The sequence below is a fragment of the Rhinolophus ferrumequinum genome, chromosome 17 (assembly GCF_004115265.2).
Source record: "Rhinolophus ferrumequinum isolate MPI-CBG mRhiFer1 chromosome 17, mRhiFer1_v1.p, whole genome shotgun sequence".
Lineage (NCBI taxonomy): Eukaryota > Metazoa > Chordata > Mammalia > Chiroptera > Rhinolophidae > Rhinolophus > Rhinolophus ferrumequinum.
In genome coordinates this window covers 32,982,440-33,001,917 of record NC_046300.1, presented here as the reverse complement: position 1 = coordinate 33,001,917, position 19,478 = coordinate 32,982,440, and the positions used below count along the sequence as shown (strand labels likewise).

Sequence of the window (19,478 nt, the reverse complement as noted above, 5' to 3'; positions counted from 1 at the left end):
GCATTCCGAACCTGAACTACCAATCCCCGTGCCATCTACCACCACCAAATCTGTGCTTCATACAGCCTCCCCCATCTCACTTGATGGAAATCTCATCTAGTGTCCCAGCCCAAAATTCTTAGAGTCTGCCTTGACTCCTCTTTCTCTCACACCCTACACCCCATCTGTCAGGAAATCCTGTTGGTTCTATCAAAAACTATATCCATAAACCAATGATTTCTCCCCTTCTCTGCCACCACTCTGTTTTGAACCACCGTCTTTTGCCGGGATTACTCTAATGCCCTCCTGACTTGCTCCCTAGCTTCTAGCCTTTCTCCCTTCAACCTGTTTTTAACACAACAGCCCAATGACTTCAAATCAAATCATAGCACTCCTCTACTTAAAACAAAGTCTGCAACGAATGCTCATCTCACTTGGAATGAAAGCCAAAGCCCTGATGATGATAGTTTGTGAGACTCTTCATCACCTAGCCTCATTAACCTCTTGGATTTCCGCTCCTACCCTTCTCCCTTCAGTTACCCTCTCTTGGCCACACAGGCCTTCTTGTTCCTCAGACATGCCACGCACACCCCCACCTCTTCGTGTCTTTGATATATTGTTATGATTGCCTGGATACTCTTCTCACACCTCTCTGCCTCAGGCAACTCCATCACCTTCTTTGCTCATATTTTAACTTGTTGTCTAGGGCTTTCTATTTAAAGGTGCAAACTACATGCCTTCTCCCCACATCCATTTCCAGCTTGGTGCTTGTGATCTTCACCTTCCAAAGTACTTATTTTTTATGTTTATTATTTATTATTCATCCCTCTCTCCCTCTAACAGGATGTAAGCTTCATGAAGGCAGGAACCTTTGTCTTTTTTTTTTGTGTTCACGAATGTGTCCCAAGCTCTTAGAATAATACCTGCCACTGCCACATAGCACATACTCAATAAGTATTTGTGGAAAGAATTAATGATCTAGAACTCCTAGGTTCCCAACCCTTAGTCCAGTGCTTTTCTCCTGATGTCAGGATGCCTCTTAGCATAATGAGAAGGTGAATTTTAATACAATTAGATACTGGCGGATGGATGCCATTAGTACCGAGGGCGAAGTTAATGTTAAGTTGGATGGAGCCAAACAGAATTGAAGAAGGAAGGAAAGGATTAAATGGAAATGAGGGAGGAAGTCGGAGATTAATGATTCTTAAAAATTAATGTCTTTCTGTATTTGGAAATTAATTTTCAATTATTTTTATTGGCTATGTTGTCATGGTGGTCCCATGGAATATGCTTTCCCTCTCTTTTTTCTTCCTTCATTTCTTCCTAGGCATGTAGTGAACACAGAACACCATATGCCAGGCCAACTGTATGTTGGGTTCTGGGGCTCCATGATCCCTGCTCATGAGGAGATCATTATCTAGTGGGAGAACCACAAAGACAATTATGAGGTAATGTGATAAATAGTAAGATAGAGGTGTAAAAGATATGCCATTAAAACAGAGAGAAAGTTGCAACAACACAAAGTATTCTATTTAGAGGGGGAAAAGTTTGGAAAGTTCGTAGAAAATGATAAGATTTGAGCTGATCTTTGAGGTATTTAAGGTTTTGCCGTGAGCCAGAATGAGTAGCACACGAACTTGTTTGGGAAATAATAAGCTGTTGCATGTGCCTGGGGTATAGGTTATGATAAGGTGAGACCAGACAAGTAAGTTTAGATTCAAGTTTTAGAGGGTCTGGTTGCCATGGGGCAAATGGAAATCATCAGCAATCATTACACATGGAGTGACATGGCCCAATTTGTGTTTTTTTTTTTTTAAAAAAACTCCAAAACTGTGGGAAAAGATAAGATGATGGAAACATTAGAGGCCTAATTGAAAGTTAGTAAAATGCCCTGACAAGATACTGAGTGCTCAGCACTGGAGCTGTGATCCTGCGCGTGCAGATGAGGGAACTCAAGAGATAATCCTGAAGTAGAATTGGCAGGTTGTGTGATGAACTAAATATAATGGTAAAGAAGTTGAGGTGAAGGTCACCCCATGGGTTCTACCTTTGGTGAATGAGAAGATGCCTAGGCTGTGCTTGAGACTGGAAGCACATTTAAAAGGATGAGTTTGGAGTAGGGGAGATAATAAGTTTTGTTTCAAACGTAGGATTGAGACAGGTTATTATCCTGATATTGACCATCAGTAGGCAGCTGGAGAAAACAGGTTTAGAATTCTATATGTAGATGTGAAAATAAGGACTTTAGATGTTGAACATGGGAGCCTGGGTAGTGTTGGCTCATGGGGAATGTGGAATCAGGGAACCAAGGACAGGGCCCTGGGATATGATCATTTAGGAGGTTAGGGAAGGTGTCAATCCTAGAGGAAGTGAACAAGGGGTCTGAGAGCAAAGAGAAGATTTGGGAGAGAGTCTCTCTCTCTCTCTCTCTCTCTCTCATGTTTATTTTTTAAATAGTACGCTCCTTTGTACTATAAAGAATTTTGTGAGTTTGACAGAGTAATGTTCTAGAATTTGAGAAAAGAGAGTGATCAATTGTATCTTCCTGCAAAGAGGTCTAGTGCAGATAATGACTGAAAAGCTGTCCTATTACCCAGGAACAGATAAAAGCTGCTCAAGACAGTGTGAATTAATTGGTACTACTTTTGTGAAAACGATTTTGGCAATATGTATCAAAACCCTCTTCCTCTTGCCATTAACCCTGAAGTCCTGTCTACTCTCTCTTTTCCCCCTTTGAATAAGTCTGCTTTTCTCCTTCACTCACCCTAGTCCTTGGATGATTGCAGCAGCCTCTCAACTGTTCTCCCTGCAATCCCGTTCCTCTCCAATCTGTTCTCTCCTCTGAAGCCCAGTGGTCTTTCTAAAACAAGAAGCCAGTCACATCTGTGCTCTGCCTACAAACTTTAAACGGCCAGAGCTTCTCAACCTGACCTATGAGACACTTAATGCCTGCCTCTCCAGCCTCTTCACACTCTCACCAGACATACTTTTTCCAAACCTAAACTGTCCCATGCTGTCTTTAGCCTCTTGGCTTTTATACAATGTCTCCCTTTTGCTATAAACATTCTCCTCTCTCCCTATCTCCATTCACCTGATGGATTCCTTCTCTCCTTTCGGTTTTGGTTTGAGCATCACCCCCTTTGAAAAGCCTTCTCTGACCCCTTAGACTCAGGCTAATCTCCTCCGCTATTTGTTCTTGCAGTTACCTCTGTGTCCTTCATTATAGTACTCACCATACTTAACAGTTAAGGCTTGTTTTGTTCTCTGTAGCCCTCTCCTCCTTACCTGCCTCCCCACCTTCCTGCCAAGTAACACACTATGGAAATTAGACTGATCATGAATTTCCCAGCAACGGCTCTGGTTAATTTAATTGATATGAAAATGAAATTAATTGGGCCTAGTAGCACTAGCTGAAAACACTGCTGATAGATATGGTTAGGATCTCATGGGTGGAAATGCCCTAAGGAGTAGGGCTGACAGGCATTCTGCACCTACAGGACATGTCCTTATTTAATGGTTTTAGCCTGCTTCCTGTATTGGCTTTCTCAGGACACCGTCAATGTCCTTAATTCCTTTTTTCCTCAATAAATTATAAAAATTCAGCAGTTAGAGCTATGAATCAAATTTATCGGGGCATCTGTACTTTTATTTGCTAAATGTGGTTGCCCTACTAAGGAGTCATTCAACCCCCTACAACTTTCCACACTTCACTCTGCCCTTATAAGTATCTCTGCCAAGACAAGTGATCACCTAGGCCAGTGGACACTTCCAGCCCCAGAAATTTCCTAACACTGAACACCAGCTGCCTTCCCCTGCTGCCCTAGCATCACTCTCTGAGATCGTATAGAACACATATTCATTCTTTTTCCTTAAAGTACGAATATTGCATTTACTTTGATGAAGACCGCCTCATGTTATAGACTCTTAACAAGCTTTCTGTGAGCTAAAACCAGTTGTGTGCTAACTACTAGATCCAATAAAACAAAAATCAAACCATAGAACTCTGATTCGTGGCATATGCTGATTTCTGTGGTGAAACTCCTCCAGCCATGACACCATGACCAATTTCAAACTACCAAAAGGAAGTCATTGAACTCAGAGTTGGGAAGCCACGCACACATTCCACTCTTGAGGTCTTCTCGAGCTGGCTACAGCACACCACCAGTCCCTACGTTTTCTTTTTATTAACATACTTTGCTACTTAATTATATTTCACTCTATTTGGGTCTTGAATTGTTGGTAGTGGTGTTTTGAGGAAAAGATTTATACAAACATATTACAGGTAGATTTGATGAGAGGTGATGGATTGGCTGTGGAGGATGAAGGAGAGGGTGGGATCAAACATAACTCCCAGGCTACTGGGTATTGCTGCTTATCAGTTTAGAAAGAGTAGGTTCAGGGAGGAAAAGTAACGAATTTATACACTCATTGAGCAAATATTCATCGAGCACCAAACCATGCCAGGCACAGACACTTCTAGGTGCCGAGGACAGATATAGCAGAGAACACAACAGATAAGAATCCTTGCTCTTGTGGAGATGACATTTTATCACATTAGAATTGACCCCTTGAAGGGAACCTGTGGGAATCTCTTCGAACCTTGAATCTTCTGCCGAGTAATTCCCTTATCCTGTCCAGCTTCAAGCTGCTAGGATATTTGATAAATGTCTTCCTAGTACCTTGTACCACACCATTAGAAACCTCCTTTCAAACTGATTGCAGATGGTTCAGTTGTCACCTCCCGCAGGAAGCCTTCCCTGATATGCCTTACTACCTCCTTCCCTCCAAGTCCTGTTAACTCTTGTCCCACAGCAACCCTGTAGTCATAAGACATAAACCCTTGTTATTCTGTGTAATATGTATCTCTTTACTTCCCCACTAAATTTTAAATTTCCCAAGGGTGTTTCCTTAGCAAGTTTTACCTTAGATAAAGCAGAGCCATCTGAAGTAATAAAGTCCAAACTAAATACATTTTTTAATGTAAAATGTTAACTTAAGCCAGTCAAATCCTTTTACTTTATATTTTTCCTCCTTACATTAAAATAAAACCCCCAAAACAAAAATGGAGTCCCGAAAATCTGTCCTTCATGAATTTTATTACAATTAAACACACACACACTTTTTAAAATTCATTGTAAAAAAAGTAATGGTTTTGAACTTCCTAATTATGACTTTATTCACTATTTTACATTTGGCTCACTTCTGGAGGAAATTTAACATACATGGAGGACAAAGAATAATTAGACGATGGCCCCCAGGCCACATATTTACTTGGGAAAGAAATAATACAAATAAACATATCAATCGATGTCTTGTGTCAGTCATCCCATGACCAACTAAGAAAAGGAATGGTCTTGCTCTAGACTCTGGCATCCAGTAGAAACCATCTCTAGAAACCATTTCATCTTTGGTCGTAATGGTAACGTAGCATATTGTTCTCTAGATGTTTTGTATCTGCCACATGGTACATTTACAGGACTCTAAAGAGTTGTCATTTGAGCATGATTTCTTCTTCTATAGTGAGTAGTTTCAGCAGGACCTGTAAGTGCTTCAGTTTTTCTGAAGATACCAGAATCAAAGCCTTATAAGGGCCTTGCTTTTGTCCTCAGAACAGCCCCACGTTCAACATTCCAATAAGTTTTGATCTTGGGGGCATTCAGGACATTTGTAATTTTGTTCCAGTTTCATATGTGTCATCATACTGCCTCTCTTAAATCAATTTCACCTTTAACATCTCTTACCATTGGAGCTTCAAGAGAAACTGCTCACGCGGGGCTTTCGTCTCTGATGTGTGGTGCCTGAATATCTTGCTCTCGTCCTGTTACTTATTTGCTATGATGTGTGCACTTCAAGAGCTGCCATATGAATTATATACAGCTATGTTTTCTGGTAAGTTTGCCTTTGGTTTCTTAAAAAGTAACATGAATTTTCTAGGTCCAAAGGATACAAAGGGTATTTATTTTTCAGCTCTGCCACCTAATACATTTTAACAGAAATGTAAAAAGATAGGCCCCGTTTCCCAGTGCAGATGATTTCTCCAGGTTGTTCCACTGTATCCCATTTCTTTGCTTCTCCTTGTGAGAAGGCTGGCACTAATGGGTAAGTTGGTCCTTTGCCCATTAGCTGAGGATTAAATTCTTCCCTTCTTTGCTCTCACCTAGTTTGGGGATTTTATTTGAAATTTCTTCCACTTTAGACACTTGAAGAACAGCCTCATTTAATTCTGCTCAAATGAAATCTGGGAGTCTTTCAAGAACAAAGATCCTATGTGTTCAATCGCATAGCTCATGGCAGCTCCAGGAGCTTTGATCAAAGTTTTATCTCTGATTGTATTTTGGCACTGATGCCTTTTTATAGCAACACTGAAAAAACCAAGTCCAGGTTTATGGCAAGCAGGGGCAGGGCCCATGGGAGAGAAAGGAGTTGCCTGAAATTGGAGTACCCAAAACACGCAATTATCACCCAAAACCCGTTCCTTTCAAAGCTGGGAGTAACGGCCAAGTCATTCTCACAGCACCCTCCGCCCAACCCCCCACAAGAAAGGGTGCTCTGCCCTTTCTGCAGGGTTCTGCATACACCCTAATCCAAAATGTCCTTAGTACCTTGGTGGCTGTTAGTGATCATACACTCCGTGGGCCAGTCTTGCGGAATCACAGAGGCAACCAGCTCAGTAAACTTCATCAGAGGACAGCTGGGGGTGCAGCCTGGCAGTGTGAGGGGATATGGCTCGTGCTGAGTCTCATTCCGATAATACATCTCTACGAAGTACTTCCTGGTGGAAGGTGGGGGAGAGAGCTCTGTCAGTTCTGTATTGTTGAACTGCCACTACATTTCCTTCTGCCTGGCCTGTCACACATTGACTGAGGTACTAGCGGAAGATTTATGGGAAGGAGTTGGTTTTAGCCAATTTAGGGGTGGGAATGGGGAAATTAGGGCCAGCAGGCGAGATCCAGGGGGTGGAAATGTGAAAGCTGGTTTGTTAGACAGCCAGGGACATCGGAGAGGGGAACCAGGATACCTAATCAGAGAAGAAGCTGAAAGGCGATGGTGGAAGGAGTTGGAGGTGATTTGATGAGCCTTTCAGTAGGAAGTGGGGGGTCGCTGGGGTTTCTTTCTTCTATTCTCTCCATTTTATTCTTTTCATTTGCTCCTTCTTTTTCTCTCTTTTCCTTTCTCAGTATTTTTAGATCTTTCCCTCGAATGACTCTATCCCACCTCTCCTTAACCAAGCCATAAACGTGGAACTGAATAATACATAAATATGTGCTTGAATGTATAGCAAAGATTTTATCCAAATTATACCTCAGAAAGACGGGGTGGGTGTATATTCAAGTCCTTACATTCTCTCATATTAAGAAGGTCTCTCTTAATACTTTATTTAAAAAAAGAAAAAGTGCATTTTGGGGAAGGTCCACTGGCCTAAACTTGTGGAAGTCATTAGCCAAAGAGGCAGAAGAGAAATTCAAGAAGGATTTAGTGATTTTTCTTGAGGTGGTAAGTAACTTCACAATTGCCACTTTTGGATGTTATAAACAAGTCTTTTAAAATATAACTTTAAAAAGCCATCTAAACAGCAGTAACTACAAATATTCACTTATAAGACGTTTTTAAAAACTTCCCTAATATTATGTGAATAAGTATTTCCCTAATATTATGTGGATAATTTTTCCAGTGACAGCGTTTTTATTTCAAGATGGTATGGCAAAGATAACTAATCAAGTCCATCAAAATCTGATTCCCTTTCCAAAGAATAGAGTTATAGCTGAGAACTGACTACATTTCCCAGAATCCCTTGAACCCTGATGGGACCAAGTGACTAATTTTAGCCAGTAGAATGTAAATAGAAGTGATGTGCTGCTTCGGGCCGAGGCGGTTTATACTCCTAAGCAGGTTGCTTTCTCCATCCTCTTGTTCCTTTCTACAAGCTGACTGCAGGTGAGCTTAGCACTCTTGCAAATTGAAAGGTAGAATCCTGGATCCCTAAAGCACTATGTGTGAATAACACCATGCGTGAGTCACCTCCAATTGGCCAGGAACATCTGCGTTGAACTGTCAGATGAGTGAGAAATAAATCTCCATTGGGTTGAGCCTCTGAGAATTTGAATTTTATTTCTACAGCAGCCAAAATTATTGTGGTAAACAGTTTTAGTAGATTCAAAATTGGCTCTAGTAGTGAAGACAAGTTATGATGCATACAACAAGTTTGGATACAATTGTTACACAAAGTGTTAAAGTGGGAAAAAAGTAATATTTTTAACTGAGAGAATTATTTATGATGTACATGATTTTAAATTTATGTAACTAACTAAAAATTAAACATTTTAAGAATATATTTGAGCCAAAAATAACATAACAAAACCTGGGGTCCAGTGATAGTAATTTTGAAAAGTACCTCTTAGACACTTACCCCTTCTCAAGGTACAATTCCATTATGTGGCAGGAAGCATAGGGAGGAAGGATTCCATTGTAAACGTCTAGCGCCATCTGTAGGCCACTCACAGTAGTGTCATGCTACGGAGATTTGAAACAAATCATTTTTGATCTTTTACCTCTCGTTTCAGATTTACATTCGATACGTACGTATTAAACACTTGTATAGCACCATGATAGTTTCTGATTCAATTAAATTTCCTATACCACCAATGACTTAAGAAGTAGAGAAAGGAAGAACGCATTTTCGCTGAGCATCTGCTATGTGCTAGGCCGTGAAGTTTACAAACATATCATTTCTATTTAAAAGATGAAGAAACAAATAGACTCATAGATACAGAAAACAAACTAATGGTTTCTAGATGGGAGGGGGTCTGGGGGACTGGGAGAGAAAGGTGAAGGGATTAAAAAGTACCAATTGGTAGTTATGGAAGAGTCAAGTGGATGTGAAATACAGTGTGGGAAATATCGTCAATAAAATTGTAAAAACTATGTCTAGTGTCAGTAGTGTCAGACGGATACTAGACTTTTTTGGGGGATCACTTCATAAATTATATAAATACCTAGCCACTATGCTGTACACCTGAAACTAATATAAAATATTAGTTTGTCATTAGAATGACAAATATAATTTTAAAAACATGTAGTCACGGATGTAAAGTACAGCACAGGGAATATAGCCACTGGTATTGTAATAACTATGTACAGTGTCAGGTGGGTAGTAAACTTGGTGGGGGTATCATTCTGTGAGGGATGTAAGTGTCTAATCACCATGTTGTTTTGTACACCTGAAACTAAAAATAAAAATGAAGACACAAACCCAGGGAAATTAAGTAACTTGCTTAATATCATACAATCCAAAAATGGAAGAAAGTTAATTTAATCCAAGTCTTCTGATTTTGGTCCGATGCCTTTTCCCGGTAATATCTTTGTTTTAGCTTGTGTCACGGATATTCATTAAATTTTAAAATATTTTGGAACACATTAATGCTAGATTATATTTTTTGTATAGATTAGAATAATCTGTGATTTTTAAATTGGGGAAGAATATATGAGGTTATAAATGTTTAGGGAGTATGCAATTTGAGGCACTAGAGTGTATAGCTTAAAAATAACTACTAAATGTTTATCCCAGAGTGGCAGGAAGGTGTAGGGGACTGGATTTTATCCCAGTTTAGTCACTGATTATCTAAATTTAGGAAATCCTCAACTTGCACATCTACAAAATGTATATAACATATAACATTTGTTTGCCTAAACTATATTGCAGTGTACACGTATTCAAAAGGAGTTGGAACCGATTTACTAGAGAAAAAAATGGAATTACAGATATATGACTTGCCAGAAGTCTCACAAGTTAAAACCGGAAACCAGATTAGAAACTAGAAAATCTTGCAGAATTGACTTTTCAGGCCCTCCTCTCTCCAGGAAGCATTACTCCATAAGCTCTTTCTCTAGTCTATACCATTCAGAAACTCTGGCAATCAACAAAGTTCCGTGTACCTTTAATCACCTCTTCCATCTTGCAGAATGAAAACTTTCAATAGCCAAAGCACATCTGAGAGATCCTCTGTCATGGAGACAGTGGGTGAAAGAGTGAGTCAGCTTACTATGTTCTGTTTTCCTGCTCAACCCAGATTCCACAGACAATCATTTTGGGGCATGTTACATCCCTGGAATTCTCCAACAGTGTCTCTTTCCCTGGCTCCTGCTCCAAGATGGAAGTCTTCTCCAAGATCTCTCTCTCTTTTTTTTGGTACCCAAATGTATCTCTAACTGCAAGTTGTGGCTCTCTTTCCCTTTCCCTCTTCTCTCCCCTTTGCCGGCTGGAGATTTTCACTTGGATAACCCCTGGCATTTCAAACCCAATTGTCAAATCGGTACATTCACCTGGCCCAGGACCACCTCTGTTAATGGCTCTAGCTTCCTTCCAGTCATTGAGACCTGAAACATCGTGTCTGTGGCTTTACCTTCCACATCATCGCTAAGTCCTGTACCTCATCGTCAAGTCCTGTACGCTCAGCTTTTCCTCCCCAAGTGAATGCTTCCCTTCTCTGAGGCACCAAAGCACCCCTGTATGACATTTCTATACTGCTGTGCATAGTGTTTATGTGTTTACTCGTCTTCTGGTCAGCACAAGATTTTCAGTTCCTCAAGGACTAGAATTACGTATTGAATTTCAAAAGCGTTGAACAGGTGTCTGCCATCTACTGGGCAACAGGGAAATGATGATGAAGAAGATGAAACCCCCTCCTCAAGGAGATCACACACTTGGACAAATGAATGTGGAGTGGAGACAAAAAATACTTACAGCAGAATACATGACAAGTTTTCTGTGGTTCCATGGCTGAGTCGCTCTCTCCATGTGATTGAGGATTTCACTGACCAGGACACCTTAAAGAAGATAAATCAGCAATGGAGCTGAACCAATGTGGGCTCATATTTCAGTTCATAAGCTTTTAGTTAATTCGCACTTAGTGATTCTCTCTGCCGTGATTCTCAAGACTTAAAAAGAGAGGGAAAGAACTAATTTTGGTTGAACATCTGCTGTGTGCTAGTAGTATGATTTACATACATTATTTTATTGAATCCTGACTTCTAGTCCCCATGTATAAGTGAGGAAACTAAGGCCCAGAGATATTAAGGGACTCACACAGCTGCAGAAGGAGAGCTGGACTGTCACGCCAGGACTCTACTATCCAAGATTTTGTTAAAGCTCAAGTTAGGAGGCTGGGGAACTTGGAAGGAATCTCAGATGGTTTTTTTTCAGACAGTTGTTAACCAATGCTCTTCTCTGGGGCAGGCCTGCAGCATGGCATGTAACTTCTCTGTGTACATCTCTCTTGCTTCCACTCTCTGGCAGTCAGACCTTTGGGAGACCCTGGGAGAAAGCAGATCTTTGGATGTCTGGACACGTCATGGACGATTTTCTGGGGACAGTTTCTGCAGGTTCCCCTGGGTGTCCCTCTGAGCTGGGCATCCAGCATCTTCAGCTTTTGTGTGTCTTCAGTAGACGAGAGCTTCTGCCCTTCACATTTGCTCTCCTGAGGTGGTGAACAGCAGATGCACAGCTCAGAGTCTCCATCCTGTTTGTAGACACTGAAGGGCGAGGGGTACCTGGTGGTGCCAGGTCCTGTTCTAGGGACATGTCGCCTCAGGGACTTCCATCACCATCACCTGAAGTCGCACAAGTTAAAACCGGAAACCAGTTTTACGGTTTTAGAAATAGAAAGACCAATACCTTATTAGTGGTCTTTCTATTATACATATGCTCTCTTGGCTTCAGGATGACCAGTTTTTAGTTTTGTTTTTCATACATGAAGGGCATTCATGTTAACAGACTGCCTCTGTGGTCCACTCAGCAAACACACTGAGCAGCTACAATGGACCAGATACTTTGCGAGGTGAATCAGATACGTTTCCTGTCCTGCAAAAGCTCATAAAATAGTAAGAAGAGACTTTACTGGCCTGTACACCAATAAGCACAGTAAAGAATTAATTGACAAGGGAGGTGACCAGCTTTCTGTAGATGCTGGGACTTCCTTGACGAGGAATGGAAGAAGCTTGATGCTACATCTCCAACAGGTCTACATCTCTCTGCCCCAGGGAAAGTTGCTCTCAGGGAGCCCCCTTTCAGGACTTGAGCTTGATCTTCTTGCCACATTGGTACTCAACTCTGTGGCCAAGTTTCTGGGAGTCAAGGCAGTCACCTTCAATCAGCAACTTGACCTTCGTCAACAGGTACCTTTGCAGCAGCCTTCAGCGTTGATAATGGAATACAATGATATCAGCTCTTGGTTCTGGGGTGATTGTCCACCTTGTCATAGGGGAAACTAGGGTAACCACCATGATTATTCCCAGGCTCCGGCATGCCAGTAGCTATGTTTTATAGGAGTAGAAATTGAGGCTCAGAGAGGTTCAACAACTTGTTTAGGATTACACAACTGTGAGCAGAGGGGCTGAGCTTCTCTGAACCCAGCAGGTCTTACTTCAAAACCCTTGCTGGGAGTCATTAGACCACACAGCAGTGTAAGCTAACTTCTGAGTTCTTTGTTACATCATTTATTAAATCTGCATAAACCAGACAAAATGTCATTGATTGGAAGATACAAACTTCACTTCCTTCATTCTAGGGCTACAGCAGGGATTGGCAAACTTTTTCTATAAAGGGCCAGATAGTAAATGTTTTAGGCTTTGTGGGCCATGTGGTCTGTCACAATTGTTCACTCTTAGGTAGAGAAGCACGAAGGCAGCCACAGACACAACCTAGAGGAACAAGTGTGGCTGAGTAACAATAGCATTTTATTTACAAAAAAAAAATAGGCAGTGGGCTGGGTTTGGGCTTCAGGGTGTAGTTTGCCAAGCCTGATCTAGAGCAAGAAGAGGTTTCCATTAATATGGGTATGACCAGCCATACATTCCTAAATGAGCTAGAAGGATTTTCTTGGTGTGTGGGGAGAGGAGGAGGGGGAAGGAGGGTGTCTTCCCTGAAACTGGCTGATAGAACAAAAGTTTTGGCAAAGGTGAGAAGATGCCGGTCAAAGTCCTGATGTTTTCATGTGCCTCTTTGTCACCCAGACAATACACGTTTTCTCTGCAGGAGCACGTCCAGCCGCTTCATCATTCAGTAAGCATGTAGTTGACAAGTCCCTCTTGCCCAGCCAGATCTGAACAATAGGCTGAGCTTGTGCTTTGGCAGGAATCACTCAGGAAACAATTTCCTAGCTTATCAATAGCACTGGACTTCCTCCAGAAAATAGGACAGGTGCATTTACAAAACAAGACAAGTGCCAGCCTTTAGAGTCCAAGACTGAGAGAACATCTCAGGGAAAGACTCTGATAGACAGAATCTAGTTTAATACACTTATTAGATGGGGAAACTGGGACCCAGAGAGGGGAAGTGACTTCTGTGAAACACAATCTCTAGTAGCCAAGTGAAAAAAAAAGAAGAAACATGAGTAAGCTGCTGGGATAAACCCCGGGTTTTGTTCAGGTACAGATCTCTGCATCTATTATCAAGCTGTTTTCAACTTTTCCCTGGCTTTTCCTACTCTTCTTCACCACCTCTTGCCTCTGGAGAAGGGCTTTGGAAACTTTCTGAGGTTCTTAGGGAGTTTATTAAAATGCAGATTCTGATTCAGCTGGTCTGGGGTGGGGCCTGAGATTCTGCATTTCTAGCCAGATGCTAGGTAATGTTGCTGGTCCTCGGACTGCATTTTGAGTAGCGAGGGGCTGAATTCCTGAGCCCATTATGACTAGGCGGGGGGAAATAAATCAAGAGTCCTCTCACCACAATCTCACCACCATTTAATGGGGCTTGGGATTGACTCATACTACTGGTACCTAGTTGTCCAAGAATGAGGTCTGGTGCTTATAGAGCCAATGAGGCCCAGCTTCCACCCTCTGCATCGTTTTGTTGTTTAATTCATAAGATTGAGCTGCTTCCTGGGCTCTGTCCTCACACACAGTCTGTCTCCTGCCTGGTAATTTCCCCCAACATACCAGGTTCCATCTAAGACTCTCTCTGGATGCTTTTCCTTCTCCAAAGGTTGGGTCTTATTGCTCATGTGCTTGGCATGGAGTAAGGACTTGCACATTTCTGTCAGGTCTGCCTCTGGGCCATGCAATCAAGACTTCTGTAACAGCAGGTCTGCAACTTCATCACATCATGAATGACCATTTCTTAAAGTATTTGCCACAAGCTACTTTGTACACCTTGTATGCAGTTGCTCTTGACCATTTTGACTTCACATCTCCTTAGCTGTTCTTCTGGTTCCAGCATCCCTCATTCTTTTTTGTAGCTGCAATTGGCTCCTCTCCTGGCCGGTGTCTTGAATTCTTTCTCTAGCTATGCAGACCTGAGTAAACGTCCTCCCAGTATGGTCCAACTACCAGGATACTTTGCCTCTATGTAGTCCCCTGAGGTTCTACGGAACTTGTCCTGACCCCATGGTAAATAGGGTCTGGCCATGGTTGGAGTCCTGACGTGACTGGACTGTTTTCCTCAAACTGTCCAGAGTATATGACTTTAGACATCTCCTTATTATGCTAAGCAAAGTAAGTCAGACAGAAAAAGTCAAGAACCATATGATTTCACTGATGTGTGGGATATAAAACTGAAAACAACAAAGGAATAAGACAAACAAACAAGCAAAACTCATAGACACAGACAATAGTTCAGTGGTTACCAGAGGGTAAGGGGCTCGGGGGGTGGTAGATGAGGGTAAACGGGGTCAAATATATTGTGATGCAAGGAGAACTGACTCTGGGTGGTGAACACACAACATGATATCTAGACGATGTATTACAGAACTGTACAGCTGAAACCTATGTAACTTTACTAAGTCACCCCAATAAACTTTAATTAAAAACAACAACAACGAAAAAAGCACATCTTCTGTGGCTTAGAATTGCTTCATTGTTATGTCGACCAGACATAATGGACCTTCTCTTGCTCTCCAGCCTTAGTTTTAATGCCTAAATTAACAACACTGGAACCTGAAACATCCTTTGCTGTCTTGGTCTGCCCACCCAGCTGTCCTCAGAGGCCTCAGTGTCTATCCCCTTCCTGCCTAGTCCTGGCTTCTTTCTTCCACCCACCTATCCTGATTATAAGGGCGTGGCATCCCCCTGCCTAAGTCTACCTTCATTATGATATTATACCTTTTGCCAGGAAGGGCCAAATCCAGCTGAGAAATAAATACCATTCAACACCAATGAAAACATTGAAGCTGTCATCAACTGGTCAATTGCAATAGATATTGATCTACAGGCCATAATTAGCCTGCAAAATACCTTTTATTCACTTTCGTAATAGCTACCACCAAGGGTTTCAGGAAAACAGGCCACTTTGTCATACCGCCCACTTGAAAAATTCATCCTATAGGCCACAAGACTTTGATTTTCATGGGGCTCAGATACAAAAATCCTCAACTCTTTGATCTGGAAAGGATGAGACGTATCATTTAGCTTTAGCCCAAAGCTTTCATTTGCCAGATGAGAAAACTAAGGCCCAGAGTAGGTACTACTGATGATTATAATAACACATAATGTTTATTGCCAGTATATTATGTACCAGGTAGTGTTTGTCCTAAGCCTTTTGATGTACATTCATTTAAGTCCTCACTACCTACGAAATGAATATCATTATTATCCCCATTTTACAGAATGGAAACTGGTGCTGGAGTGATTCAGTGACCTGTCCAGGACACATCGCTGATTAGTCGTGGGACCAGCACATAGACTTACGCTGCTCCACCACAAATCCAATATGCTCCCCTCATTTTTAAAAATTTACTTACCCCCCTGCAGTCTAGCTTTCTCTTTCTGCTTGTGAATTCCATAGAGGGCCAGGAGGGACAATTCTGATAATTCTCTCAACTTAATGATGGTGTCCTCGGTGGCCCAGGAGGGTAAAGTGAAATTGTGAACACTCTGTAGCAAAGAAAAAGGAAGAAAATGTATACTTGTATTTCTGACTGCCCTCTTTGTTGACTTTTTATCGTCTTTCACTGCACAAGAACCACTAGATCTGGCCTTTCTTGTCCTGCCATTTCTTTCTCGGAAGACTTTACTTTGTGATAAATAGTGATATTGGTTTTCAGAACAAAAATTCACAGAGACTCATTTGCCCCTTCCTACCAAGTCCATAGCTTTTGGCTTAACTCTGGGTCAAAGGGCAATTCGTATTTTGCATAGTAAGGGTGCGGTAGGGCAAGGAATACACCTTATTCTTTTATGAAAGATTTAGACATCTTTTTATTCACTTGGGGGAAAGGTAAAGCTGACAGAGTTGGATGATATTTCCTTAAAAGCTGAATGAGCAACCTAAGAGGACAGCCGGGAAAGGTAATGTATTTCCCAAACCTTCAACAATATAGCTTCACTCCTATTAGCTTCTAGTTCACTGACTCTTAGGGAAAGAGTGCACCTTGCCCATGGTCGGCACTTAGTAAATATTCGTTATATTGATGACTAAACTGTAGCGCAGGGCAGGTAGAAACCTTGTGCTAATATTTATTACCTGCTATGAAGAGTTAATTAAGATTCCCTAAGGCAGGGGGGAGAGAGAGAGAGAGAGAGAGAGAGAGAGAGAGAGAGAGAGAGAGAGAGAGAGAGAGAGAGAGAGAAAGAGAGAGAGAGAGAGGTGAAAAAGAATTAGACATCCTGACCACATCATGGAATAGTTTAGATCAAACTTCAGTAAGGAAGAAAGAAAAAAATTAAGAGTGAAATCAAAATGTGGGCTCCTGTCTCCATTGAAGAGTCTTTTATAAAAAGGCTAATGCCTCTTTCTTGAAACAGATGCTGATGATAAAGTAAAAATATTGAGAAAATAGTGAGTGCTTGGGTCAATGGACTCTGACGTGGAGGGGGAAAACTGTCATCTGTTATTGAGATGGGACTATGAAAGTAATTGCTGCCTCCCCCCAGACACTCACGATGACCTCAAAATCAGAAGTGGATGTAAGTCATGTGGGTGGTCTGCATGATTCTTTTTTGCCGCAGGATTCAGTGAGCTGGTTGGGAAACCAGGATTATAGAGTACTCCTTTTGGTCAGCAGGTGGAGCATGGTGAGTGAAACACACAACATGCCTTGAAAAACTCAGGCCTAATATATCTAACTACAAAGGTTGTTCTGTATGCGTTGTACAGCAAGGAAGAGATCCTTGCCATGTAAACCACTTTCAGTAGACTTGCTTAAAGTTGGTTTGCTTGTTTTTATATCTAGAAATCAGGTATTTTTTTCCCCCTCTTCCTGTATACAACATTGTGTTTTTCATCAAAATCCATGACAGGAGCTCAGCATTCCTGAGTGACTGAAAAATAAGTAAGTGGTAAGGCATAGAAGAAAAGCAATTTTGCTTGCAATTTTCTAAAGGGTGAAAACATAAATAATGGAGAGAAGAAGTCAGAATATTCAAGTTAATATTAAGAAGTCTTGAATTATGTTTCAATGTCAAAGGAAGTATAAGTAATACATCTGCAAAAAAAGCAAAAGAAAATGTATTCATCTATTTCAAAATAGACATGTCATAAAGTCAGACTGCAAGTTGATTTAAAATACTTTTTCTTTTACCTCACAAAATAAAGGGTCGTAGATGTTACTCCAAATTTCGAAAAGTTCCTTGCCATGGTATCCGGAAAGTTTTGGTAACGTTTCTATAAAATCCTGAAACACACAGAGAGGAAAAAATTTTTTTCTAAACCAGGGTTTCTCAACTTCAGCATCATTGATATTTTGGGCTGGGTAATTCTTTGTTGTGGGGGGCTGCCCTGTATATTATAGGATGTCTAGCTGTATCCCTGGCCTCTACCCACTAGATGCCAGCATCATCCCTAATCCCTCAGTTGTGACAACCCAAAATGTCTCCAGACATTGCCAAATGTACCCTGTGGGGCAGATTTGCCCCCGTTGAGAACTGCTATTCTTTACGGAAAAGTATGTAATAACATTGGCTATAATGATGTCAACCTAACGAATTTTACAAACACTAATGAACCATTTCTCATTGTTACATCAAATAGTGTAATAAGTTATACCATATAGCTGGCTTATTGCCACATGCTCCTGCTTTGTTCTGGAATCACATTGAAGTGCACTGCCTCAAAATTATTTTTGGAAGTAAGTTGAGTATAATTCACAAATAAATGAGTGGCCAAGGTGAGAGGGGAAAACATGTCTCAGGCTAAAGCACCCCAGGAAAACACAATAGAAACAGGACTACATATCTGGCTGTAAGTGTGAAATCTGGATAGGAGACAAACATTTCTCTAGGTTCTATATTATTCTTGGGTTGTCATTATAAGGAGACTCCCTGTTCAGCTATCTGCCTGATGAAATTGGCAGCAATTCCTAGGAAGCCTTTTGGAAGGTATTGTTTGTCTGCTGGATAAATTTTCTAGGAAGATACAATTTCCCAATATTAACCCAAACAGATTTCCATAAAGTAAATAGAAATAATTATTAAAGATCCCGTTTCTCCCCACCAAAAAAACAAAAAACACAAAAAACATTAAAAAAATACGAAAGCTCTAGGGCCAGGTGATTTCATGGAAGACTTCTACTAAACTTTCCAAGAGTAAATTATTCTAATACTATTTTAACTGTTCTGCAGCATAGAAAAAGAAAGAAAACTTCCAAAAAAATTTTATGAACTAATGCAACACTGGCACTGACAAAGGCTGCCCAGAAAAGAAAACTGTAGTCCAATGTCACTTTGAATAGCCATGCAAAATATCTAAGTAAAATATTAGCAAACAAGGCAATTAAAAGGAAGAGACTTGATTCTAGAAATGTAAAGATGGTTGAATATTAGTAAATCTATGACTATAACTAATCTTAGTAATTGATCCCAGAAGAAAAATAACTTGATTATATTAAAAATGTTAGAAAGACCTTTCAAAAAATTAAACAACGGAATTGTTAAAAAAACAACAAACACCCCTGAACATAGAAAGACAGCTAATTTATTAACTTGATAAAAACATACCTAATTGATCCAAAAGCTAGCATGCTTAAAAGAGACTAAAACCAGGACTGAGACAGGGGTGCCCACTACCAATTCTATTATAAAATACAGTCATGGGCCGCTTAACAATGGGGATCCATTCTGAGAAACGAGTCTTTAGGTGATTTTGGCATTGTGCAGACATCATAGAATGTACTTACACAAACCTAGATGGTTTAACCTACTACACCTAGGCTATATGGTATAACCTATCTCGCTCTGTAGGGGAGGAAAAATAATTTTCCCTCTCCCCTTCTGGGTTCTTGACCAAGACATCCCTGTAATAAAAAACAGATTAACAGGAGAAAAACAAAAGTTTAATAACATGTACACCTCCTGTATACATGGGAGACACAGGAAAACTGAGTAACTTGCCATCTCCTTAAATATCATCTTCAGCTGAAGAGGAAGACTTTGGGGGTGGAAGTGTCAGTTATGGGAGGTGACCAGAGAAAGCACAGCAAACAAGGGGGAGGTTCTTATGCAGATTTAAGTTGCTGCCAGTCTGCATTGACAAATTTCTAGAAATAAGGTTATCCCCCTTTTCCTGGTACAGC

General features: G+C 40.9%; 1 protein-coding gene across 1 annotated transcript in view; it reads right to left on the bottom strand.

Annotated features, from left to right (window-relative positions):
- The window catches only part of ACP3 (acid phosphatase 3), a 47,660-nt gene that overhangs the window by 4,635 nt on the left and 23,547 nt on the right, over nucleotides 1–19,478 (bottom strand). Inside the window, exons 6-10 of the mRNA XM_033133079.1 lie at nucleotides 17,490–17,582; nucleotides 15,711–15,843; nucleotides 10,721–10,803; nucleotides 8,387–8,490; nucleotides 6,582–6,751 (exon numbers count right to left, since the gene is read on the bottom strand). Of these exons, the coding sequence (XP_032988970.1) occupies nucleotides 6,582–6,751; nucleotides 8,387–8,490; nucleotides 10,721–10,803; nucleotides 15,711–15,843; nucleotides 17,490–17,582 (583 nt within the window). The remainder of the gene's footprint in view (nucleotides 1–6,581; nucleotides 6,752–8,386; nucleotides 8,491–10,720; nucleotides 10,804–15,710; nucleotides 15,844–17,489; nucleotides 17,583–19,478) is intronic.